The sequence below is a fragment of the Dasypus novemcinctus genome, chromosome 18 (genome assembly GCF_030445035.2).
Source record: "Dasypus novemcinctus isolate mDasNov1 chromosome 18, mDasNov1.1.hap2, whole genome shotgun sequence".
Classification (NCBI taxonomy): domain Eukaryota; kingdom Metazoa; phylum Chordata; class Mammalia; order Cingulata; family Dasypodidae; genus Dasypus; species Dasypus novemcinctus.
The window spans coordinates 74068087-74079490 of NC_080690.1; the positions used below are offsets into that span (position 1 = coordinate 74068087).

An 11404-nucleotide genomic window follows, 5' to 3' on the forward strand; every position below is an offset into this window, starting at 1 on the left:
GCTCAGTGGTTAATGGGATAGATTAAATGAATGCACTGGAGGTGACAATGAAAGGTTTGGAGAGTGAGTTGTTGAAGGTTGTACAGAAGAGGTCATGGGGTTCCAGAGGAGGGTCTGACCCCTAAGGGTGACATCATGTATCAAAATTCAAGAATTGGCCCATGAAGTGAACTAAATCAGTCATCATCACTCAGCCCCCACCAAAGTGCATGTGTTGCTACCTGTTGACCCTCGCACTATTTCAGGCAAAATGGATGTATGGCCTCCCTATCTTTTGCCACCTCTTACCCATTCCAGTAAAAAAAAAGGAAATCAATAGTAGCCCCACATCAATTTCTTTTATTATCTTATCTTTTACATAATCATAAATGCAGAAATCACAAACAAATCTAGTGAAATAGATTATATATATATATATAGTATATCACAAGTAAGTGTAGTTTATTCCAGGAATGCAAGGGTAGTTTAACATTCAAAAATTAATTAATGGACTTAAGATGATGTAACTAAAAGGATAAAAATAATGTGATCATCTTAGTATATGCAGAAGAGCATTAGATAAAATTCAACAAGCATTCATGATTTTTTTTAAAAAAAAGAGAAAACCATTAGTAAATTAAGAATAGTAGGAAACTTCCATTATCTGATGAGATAGCTACAAAAAGTTGAATGCAAACATCTTACTTAACAGTGACATAATAAAGTTTTCCCTTAATAGTCTTCCCTCCCTGTACTCTTTTCCCTCTTACACTTACCCCAAGGTACAGACTGCAATAGAATACCCAAAAGAGACATCGATAGAAACCCCACATCTATTTCTTCCCACCAAATCAGGGAGCACAGAAGACTTTTTCTTGATGATGAACCTGGAACCAGACACAGGACAGGATGAAGCTGCACTCAAAAGTGTCCCCCAGCCCCCTGCTCACATCACCTATAACTTGGCCTCTTGAGGATGTGAAGAACTGACTCCTGTGTCACTGGTCTGGCCCAAATCCTCGCTCAGAGCCCTCTCCAGACTGGCAGGCAGGGAGTGGAGGAGTCTCTCTCGGAAGTCCTGGCCCATGAAGACGTAGAGTATGGGGTTGAGGCAGCTGTTGAAGAAGGCCAGGGCACCCGTGATGTTAATCACGTTTGTAAGGTTTGTGTCCATACCCTGCAAGCGGTCTCTGACTCTAATTGTGGCTATGAGAGCCACTACCTGATACGGGCACCAGCAGAGGAAGAAGGCAGCCACAACAGAAGTGAGGATCCTTAAGGGACGACTGGATTTAATCAGGCCTTTTTGCCTCATCTTGGTGGCGATGAGCCCATAGCAAATAGCAACGATGGACATCGGAGTACTGAAGCCAACGATGAAGCGGATGATCCCTCTGACTGTCAACATGATTGTGTTTACCTTCCTCTTCTCTTCTGGGTCTGTAGTCCAGGGTGAAAAGTCGAAAGTGCAAACTGTTGTCCCTATCAGAGTAGTCTTTGTACTCAGACGGATGATAACTGGCAAGGTGAGGAGCAGGGCAAGAATCCAGGGGCCAGTGATTACCCTCTTGGCCAGAACTACCGTACGGTGGTTTTGGGCCCAGATCGGATGCAGGACACAAATACAGCGGTCCAGAGCAATGAATGCGATCAGAAAGACACTTCCAAACAGGTTTATGTCCACCACAGTAAAAATGAACTTGCACAGGAACCAGCCAAAAGGCCAGTGTCCTCTCATGGCCCTCCAGACCATGATAAATGGCAAAGTGGAGGTGAAAGAGAAGTCGGCTAAGGCCAGGTTCAAGTAACTGATGGTGGTGACTGTGCGGGCCATTCGGAAGCCGGCCACCCAGATCACAAGCCCATTGCCCAGGACACCAAGGACAAAGGTGACCCCAAGCACCACCTGAGAGAAGATTTCCAAGGCTGAAGAGCTGGCAGATTCAGGTTGGGTCCCTCCAGACACATTCATGGTGAGAGAGGAATTGGTCTCCATCTTACCTACTCCTGAAACAGTTCAGCAATGGCCTTTCCTTAGTTTTGAACCTGCATAAAACTTCCCCTCTCTCTGCATCCATTGACTTCCCCACTCACACCCACCCTCACCTTTCCCTATTATCCCACTCCAGCCAGAACATCCTCTGCACTTTCCTTTGTGCCTATTCTCACCTATAAATTGATGAAGTTTCTTCAGATACTTTGGGCAAGATTGCATCTTGCAATACACACCCACAATTGCTAACAGCAAGCAACTTGCCAGGCCAATTACTTTAGCTAAAGGAGAAAATGACCTTGCCCTCTAAATATTGGGCAAAAAAAGCATGGACATCAGAAAATTGATGGGAGGCAACTTCAGTGACTGAGTCAGGCAGACATGGGCTAAAGATTTCTTCCACCCATGATCCTCTGCCTGAGGGCTGTAAAATATGCAACCTCTCTATCCCAGACTTGACCTCCTCTCTCCTAGGGACATGAAAGCCCTTTTCCTCTCTGTTGAGAGATCAGGCATAATATTTGTTTAGTTTCCAAAGACAGGTGGAAAAGACAGATAGAAAGACAATGTGTAATAAAATATTATATCTTGTGTATTCTGTGCTGGAGGAAGCCAGAGCAAGAGGCACCATGTCCACTCTTGTCTCTGGGATTATCTTGGCCATGTGAATGGGATGCTTTTCTCCATCCATTGGATGGACTCAGTGCTCTTGGAGAAGAGGAAGAGTATTAAAGCAATAATGGTATAAATATGTGTTGGGTATCTATTTAGTACCTTGGACATTCTTAACTATTTTACTTATAGAATTTATTTCATTGACTGACATACTTATATCTCCATAGTACATAAGAGGAAATTGAAATTCAAAACAATCATGTTTTCTGCTCATGGTTGCTTAAGTACTTAGAAGTCAAGCCAGGATTTCAACCAAGTTTCTCTGGTTTCAAGTATCCAATGACTGGGCAAATTGTAGCACACATTGTTGGGAAGCCCCAAATATCTGTTCTCCACTTCTCCTTACCAACAGAACTCCCTCAGTGAAGATATCTCTACCCCAGCTAGATTGACATCTTGCTTAGTCTAAATTAGTCATACGGGTCTCATTGTCCTCAACAATGATTGGTTTAGTAATGAACTTGTGACTAAATTGTGGCCAACGGAAAAGGGGAGATCATCTGGGGAACTTCTAGAAAAGGTTTCCTTGTTCTTGGAATAAAGACATTAGAAGAAAAGGCCTTTTTTTTCTTTTTTCTTTTTTTCTACTATGGACAAGGTCTCTGGAACCTCAGACATGAATTCTGTATCATATGTCCTGGAATGTTTGTTTAATGTTCAGATACCTGAGCTCAAGCTCAGACCTACCAGAATCAGAACTGTTTGTTTGGAGCCAGGATTCTGAGTTTTTATAATCTTCCAAAGTCATTTTTATGTTCAATGACGTTTGAGAGCCATCTACTCAAGGCTTTTGTACCTCCTTAAGAGGAAAAGCCTTTACTGATGCCCTATTCTGTTCTGGAATCCATTCCAGGTACACAATACTTTGCGATAGGCAGTACTATGCCCCACCTTCAAGTGAGGACATCAAGACTTTTGGGGGTTCAATACTCTCCAACATCACACACTGTCAGTGAAAGTATGGAGATTTGCACCCAGCTGTTGGGGACTTCAAAGTCAGTGCTCTTTTCACCAAGATAACTATCTTTGTAAAAATCTTCCTGAGATTTAACTTTTCCTGAGGATTTTTCTTTCTCTCATTTCTTCCTTCCTTCCATTTTCCCTTGTTTATCTTTCTAAGAGACATTGCGGGCAGTAGTGGAAAGAGTCCTGGAAGGTTGATTGGACAAATCTTGGTCCTAATCCCACCTCTGATATCTATTAAGTTTGTGTTGGTGACTTCTCTGTGAGCTTTAGTTTCCTGCTATGCAGAATGGAGGTGATTTGTGGTAAAGATTGTTTGGGGTGTGGTTCAGCTAGATTAGGTATGAAAAGTACATGCCAGGCTCTTGCCAAGAGCTTTCCTGCACTTACCACTCTTGGAGCAGCCTTTCTCAAATAGTTGTTGTGAAGACCAAAGGAGCTAATATAAAGCATGAGCCAGTGCTTGACACATAATATTGCTAAATAATACTAGGTGTTTTTTTCTATTATACCCATTTTGCAGATGACGAAATTGACACTTAGAGCTTTTAAATTAATTGTTCAAAGTCATCCAATTGGCAAGAAGTAGAAACAGGATTCGCTCTCAGGCCGTGAAAATTCCAGCAACAGCTTCTTCCTACCTCTGCACTTCTATACTGTCTGTGCACTTGAGCTGTCCAATATGGTAGCTACCCACCACATACGACTTTTGAGTACTTAAGATATTGTATGTCCTGCCATGGCCCACTGGGTGGATTGGAGGAGAGTGTAAACTACAATGTAAACCATTATCCATGTGGTGCAGCAGTGCTCCAAAATGTATTCACCAAATGCAATGAATGTCCCATGATGATGAAAGAGGTTGTTGATGTGGGAGGAATGGGGGGTATATGGGGATTTCTTTTATTTTTTGAATGTAACATTAAAAAAAAATAAAGAGGGAAAAATTTTAAAAAAATAAAAAATAAAAAAGATGTAGTTAGTCCAAACTGAGATGGGCTGTAGGAGTGCAATACCCATTGGATTTCAAAAACTTAATATGAAGAAACTGAAGTATCTCATTAATAGTTTTATATTGAGGATGTGCTGAAATTATAAGTGTGATTATATAGAGTCAAATTAAATATTTCATTAAAATTTATTTCACCCATTTTTTTCTTCCTTTTTTGAAGTGCCTGCTGGACTATTTTAAATTACATACATGGCTCACATATCTTTTGGACCATGATGCTCTATAATCTCAGAAACAACCTGAAGATGTGTCCTTACTGTCCATCCAAATACTGAGACACCCTAAGAATTTTGTCCTCAAGAATCGCTGAACATAAGTAAATTCATAAACTCAGAATCTAGAATATAGGTTACCAGGGGATGGGGATGGGGATAGGGAATAGGGAATTAAGGCTTAAAATATACAAAGTTTCTACCTAAGATGGTAGAAAAGTTTTGGTAATGGATGGTGGTGATGATAGCACAACATTGTGAATATTAATTAGTGCACCAAATTATACATTTGAATGTGGTTCCTAGAATGTATATATTACACAACACAAAAAAATGAACCCTAAGGTAAACCATGGAGTACAGTTAATAGCACAATTTTTAAAAATGCTCTTCCACCAATTGTAACAAATATACTAAAGAAATGAAAGCTGTTAATAATAGGGTGGCATATGGGATCCTGTACTTAACGCAAAAAAAAAAAATTGCTGAAGCAACAACTTGAAAAGATTGATACAATGAATAGGAAAGATTCTGCAATGACAGGAGGACACAAGCCACAGAGGAAAGGCAGGGCAACTGTGGCTCCACCGCAGTTTGAGAGTAGGGGAGTAACCCATGATGGGCAATTAGTACAGATTCTAGCAGGTTCCATTTTTCAAGCCCCTTCTCCGTGGTCATCACTACGTTACATCCTCATCTCTCTTGCCTCTGATCTCAACAAGCTCACTGCATGATAAAAAGAAAAAGAAAAAAAAACAGAAAGAAAGAAAGAAATGAGGGGGGGAGGGGGTTGAGAGGGGAAATGGCTGACCTAAGGTAGCAATTCTCAAAGGTCAAGAATATCTAAGCCCAGTCTCTTCGTGTGGTAAGGCAGCCCTGTTCTGTAAGTCTACTGATTCCCAATTGCAATAATTCCTACCCACCTCCAGCCCCGCTCAGATCCATAGTAGTTATTTTGATACTTTTGCTTTCTCCTCAGATCTAAACTTCCTTCCTCACCCCTACTTACAGCTAATGCCCTTTCCTCATACACCAAGTCCACTGCCCTGCCTGTTCCTGCACCACTGTTCTCGTCTTTCTGCTCTGTTGCCAGGAAATAGATATCCTTGCCCAAAACCTACCCAATACCCATTTCTATATTTGTCCTCCAAATCCCAAACCCCTCACTTTCTCAAAATTTCCTTTCTTCAATTATCCCCCAGCATGGATATTTCTTCTCTATTTCACCATTTCCATCAGCACAGATATGTTCTAGAACCTACTATCATTAAAGGAAAGTGTCTTTCAACCCCTCATCCCTCTTTAATTTCCAACCAATTCCTTGACTCTACTTCACAGCAAACACATGAAAGAGTTGTGTAGGGTTGCGGTGCTTGTTACCTCCCTCATGTTTCTCTACCTCTCACTCCAAAGAGTCTTCTGTCTCCACCCTTTCAGTTAGTGTCAAGGTTCTCAGTCCCCAGGGACACGTTTCTCACCTGAACTTGCCACCAGCTGTGGTCCTTACTCTGGCCAGGTACAAGTCCTGTCCTCTGAGGAAGAGTGATTCTGGCTCTAGTAACTTACAAAGATATACTAAAGGAACAGGAAGAGGATTAACGGAACTGAAACCCATGGGGTAACAGGAACTCAGGTTTCCTTTTTCTTCTAGAAGTTCACAAAATATGGTATTGTTTTTACAGCATATTTTAGTTTCCTGGGCTGCTTCAAGCAAATACCATGAAATGGGCTGAATTAAACAATGGGAATTTATTAGCTTACAGTTTCGCAGCTGTGCAAATATCCAAATCAAAGCATCCTCAAGGTGATGTTTTCTTCATGAAGACTGGCTGCCAGTGATCCTTGGCTCCTCTGCCATGTGGCAAGGCATGTGGTGATATCTCCTCCTCTCTTCCTTCTGTTCTTAGTTCCATTTCAACTTTTTCTCTGGAGTACATACAACTTCAAACCACCAAACAGCATTTGGGGAAATGGGCCAAGCCCTTTTAGAAATTCAAGCATGTTTTCCTCAACCTGAATCCTTTGTGGTATGCAGATGTCCAACCCTCTTAAAGTCAAGGGTCAGGGGATTTGGGTGCCCAGGACATTCGTCCATCAGGGATCCAGGATAAAGAAAGGGCAACTATTGAGAAGTGGATTTGGCTCAACTGATAGAGCGTCTGCCTACCACATAGGAGGTCCAGGGTTCAAACCCAGGGCCTCCTGACCCATGTGGTGAGCTAGCCCATGCGCAGTGCTGATGCACGCAAGGAGTGCCATGCCACGCAGGGGTGTCCCCCATGTATGGGAGCCCCACGCACAAGGAGTACACCCCTCAAGGAGAGCCACCCAGTGCAAAAAAAGTGCAGCCTGCCCAGGTGTGGCACCACACACATGGAGAGCTGACACAGATAGATGATGCAACAAAAAGAGACACAGATTCCTGGTGCCACTGACAAGAATGCAAGTGGACAAAGAAGAACACACAGAAAATGGACACAGAGAGCAGACAACAGGGCGGGGGAGAAACAATAAAAAATAAATCTTTAAAAAAAAAGGGCAATTACCAAGGTGAGAAGAATCAGAGGCAAGCAGTGAAAGGCAGAGATGAAGATGATCAAGACAGGAACAAGAAACACAGAGAGAGGTGAGGTAGGCAGAGAAACTGAGACAGTTGAACAAGGCAGAGTACCCCTTGCTCACACACCACTGTCAAGATTAATCCCATAATCATCTGCTCCTGTGGAAACTTGTTTGTAGGCCTCTAGCCAAAAAAGATGGTGGTCTTTCTGAAATTGTATCACCCAAAGGTATCACAGTAATATTGGGAAATATAGGAAGGCATAAACAGAGGTGAAGACAGCAGTGTTAAGTCTGTCAAAGGGGTGCAGATGCAAAGTACCAGAAATCTGTTGGTTTTTCTAAAGGGTATTTATTTGGGGTAAAAAATTACTGTCCAAAGGCCATGGAAAGTCCTACTCAAGGTACCATAAGAGGTACTTTCTCACCAAAGTCAACTACCACGTGTTGAAGCAAGATGGCGGGCGCTCTCTGCTGGGTTCGAGTCTTCCCCTCTGGGCATCCTCTTCCTCTTGAGGCTCCATGGGCCCACCTTCTTCCCAATCTCAGCAGCAGGTTGGCATAGGGCTTGTCTCAGGGCTTCCTATTTCAGTCTCAGCTCTCTTCCCAAGGCCAGCTGTCAGCTATCAGGCAGATGGTTCATCTCTCCCCAGGGCTTTAGCTGTGTGAGCTTTCTCCTTTCTGCCACATGGCAGCATCAAAAAATGACAAAGTTCTCTTCTCTGTGTGTCTTCTTGAATGAGTGTCCATTTATATCAGCCCCACCAAGGGGCTGGAGACTCAACCTGAGTCATGCCTTACTAAGGTGGTTGAATCAAAACCCTAATCTTAACAGGTAATCTAATCAAAGACATCTCAGCTAAACTTAATGCAGTCAAAGGGTATCCACCCAGAGGAATAGATTAATTTACAAATATAATCTTCCTCTTTTTGGGATTCATAAAATAATCTCAACTTGTCACAATAGCCACGCTACAAACATTGTTCCCAAGGCCTTGTATCATTCAGGTCATTTTTTAGGATAAGTATTGTGATGGTTAGACCAATATGTCAACTGGGCCAGGTAATTGTGCCCAGTTGTTTGTTCAAATAAACACTGGGCTAATTGTAATACAAGGATATTTATGGGCTTTAGTCATCAGTGAGTTTACTGCATCAATGGCTGATTACATCTACGTCAACTAGGGAGATTGCCATCAGCAATGAGTGATGCTTTATCCAATCAGTTGAATGCCTTAAAAGGGGAAGTGATTTTAGCACTCAAAAAGAATTTCCCAGCTCGTCTTTGGACAGTCAACATCTCCCAGAAACTCATCAAGGGCCTTCACTGGACTTTCATTGGAGCCCCTGGCTTGCAGCCTGACTGTGGAACCTGAATTTATGCATCCCCATGGTCACATGAGTGACTCTTATAGAAGTACTGTGACCCTAGCAATGGAAAAAATTGTATCATTGATGTGGAGACAGTGGCCACAAGAGTTGCTGAGGGCAGGGAGAGGGAAGAAGAGGTATGATATGGGAGCATTTTCAGGACTTGGAATTGTCCTGAATGATGTTGCAGGGACAGATGCAGGACATTATATGTCCTGCCATAACCCAATGAATGGACTGAGTGTAAATTACAGTGTAAACTATAATCCATGCAGTGTAGCAGTGCTCCAAAATGTATTCATGAAATGCAATGAATGTGCCATACTGATGAAAGAGGTTGTTGATGTGGGAGGAGTGGGGGTGGGTGGGGAGTCAGGTATATGGGAACTTCATTTTTTTTTAAAGATTTATTTTTTATTTCTTTCTCTTCCCCTTCCCTCTCCCTGCCATTGTCTGCTCTCTGTAACATTGTGTGTGATCTACGTATTTTTTTTTAAAAGGAAAAAGGCAAAAACAAAACAAAACTCGTAATATTTATAGATCTCTCCCATTGATTCTGTTTCCCTATAGAACCCAGACTAATGTAAGTAATTTACAATTTACAATTACAATAACATCTAATGGTGACTTAAACAAAGACAACATTCCCACAGTACTAGATTAGGTTCTGTCTGAGTAGTGTTATGAAGAATCACATTTATTTTAATCTTTGCACTTTGTGATCACTGATGTCTTGACTTTCATCCTGGGATTTTCACCTCATGGCTTCAAGATAGCTGTCAATAGCTGCAGACTTCACATCATGGCATCCCAAGCAAAGAGGATGGGGAAAAATGGGGAGTCAACTAAAGATTTTTAATCAGAAGTGGGATATGTTCGGATTTGTATTTCATAAAAACTTCCTGGGATTTAAAATAAAAGACAGAGTTTAGAGGATTCCCAAGGGAGGAAGGGTAACAAGGTGGAGGCTGTTGCAGGAAATCAACATGAGATATTCAAGACACTCAGGGCAGGGATTGTGGAGATGGAGAGAAGGAGAGAGTTTGGGAAGATTCACTAGGTACAGTAGATGGATTTGGAGAATGACTGGTTCTGGAGCATGATGGAAAGGCAGAAGTAAAATGAAACTGTTCTGATTTGGGTATCTGAGAGTTTGGTGGGATTTTAACTGTGATTTGCAGCAGTGCTTACAGGCATGGTCATACCTTTGGGATAACCATGAGCCGTGATGATGTCTTTGGGTGAGTGCATGTGTATGAATATGTGTGTGTGTGTTTCAATAATTCACATATTAGCCATGTCTCCTACTTAAGGGAACCCCTCAAAAGGAACAGTGTCAGTAATAGTCTGACGATATTATCTCATAATCTGTTACAAAAGTTCCACAATGGTGTGATGTATTAGGGAAGGGTTGTTGTATGGGAATTCTACACATGTGCATGATTGTTTTGTAAGTTCAAAACTTCCGTAATAAAAATATTTTTTTCGAAAAGGAACAGTATCTTGAGATCCTATATATGCCTTGGACATCCCTGGGGAACTTGAATGAGTTAGCAGAAATAGCCAGCTGCCCACACCTCCAGTAAATTTTGAGAGAATATGTTGCTGGGAGAAAGAGGAAATAGATCCTGGTGAGAAATCAAGCTCTCTGCATAGAAGTTAGAATTTCCTGAAAGACAGGTATTTATTTGTACTGTGAAGGTCAAAAAAACCAGGTCAATACCAGTGTGAGCCTACAAGAAGAGGAGGAAACCTGTAAAGGTTTAAACTTGGGGGATACTTCCTCTTGGACTAGGGAGAGAAAGAACACTAAATACTGCACAGAGTTTGAAGTTTGCCCCTCCTTTGCTACCACCTCTTGTATTATGCCAACTCTCTAGTGAAAAATGGCATTCCTGTACAGTCTTGCTGTGGTGGTGGTGGAGAAAATCAAGGACCTACACTGGCCTCTGGTAAGTAGGAAGAGTATTTTTATGAAGAGGATAATGTCCAGAAGTTCAACCCTTACCTGTGTGCTAAATGGATGGTGGAAATAGTGGGAGAGAATCTCTATGTGGATCACGCAAGAGAAGCGTGAGATGGGATCTCTGTTTTTTTATTCTACCTATTAGAGGAAGCTGGTCCTTGAATAGGTGTTGCAAATGCAGATACTGGAGTTACCTGTTCATGATCTTATCTAGCCTGTACCCTCCTTCTCATGACTCTTTCTCTCTCTCTGCCTTCTTTGTCCACTTCCCATCTGATCCAAGGTGTAACCCAATGTCTGAGGAATAAGGAATAAGACTAGAAGAGCCTAGATTTTATTTACTTCCATAAGTACAAGGGTCACAAAGAGATTTTGTTTTCTTCGTAGGCAGTCTATTTCAAGCTGATGGGTTCTGAGCAAACTGGCCAGGCAAATTCTTGCCTTTGTGCTTTCTGCCCCTACCATCCCCAATAAGAGCAGGGACTGGGACAGGGAGGCAACATTTTTCAGGGCCACAGGGATTAACCTTGATCCAAGATTAGTCAAGAAAGAATTCCTTTCACTGTTTCCCTTAAAACAATTAGTTTTGAAAGTTCTGGCTTCAAGTTACCATCTCGTCAGCTCAATGGAAAATTCATTTTCTGTCACCACTGGGCCTCCTCTCCAGCACATAT

The 11404-nt window shown here is 42.0% G+C and overlaps 1 protein-coding gene across 1 annotated transcript; it reads right to left on the reverse strand.

The window, feature by feature from the left end:
- Window positions 1-327: 327 nt before the first annotated feature.
- On the reverse strand, window positions 328-6379 carry FPR1 (formyl peptide receptor 1). The gene is made up of 2 exons (XM_004454629.2): window positions 6313-6379; window positions 328-1986 (listed from the first exon to the last, which is right to left on the reverse strand). Exon 2 carries the CDS (start codon window positions 1973-1975, stop codon window positions 935-937), a length of 1041 nt encoding a protein of 346 aa, XP_004454686.1. The 5' UTR covers window positions 1976-1986; window positions 6313-6379; the 3' UTR covers window positions 328-934.
- Window positions 6380-11404: the final 5025 nt, after the last annotated feature.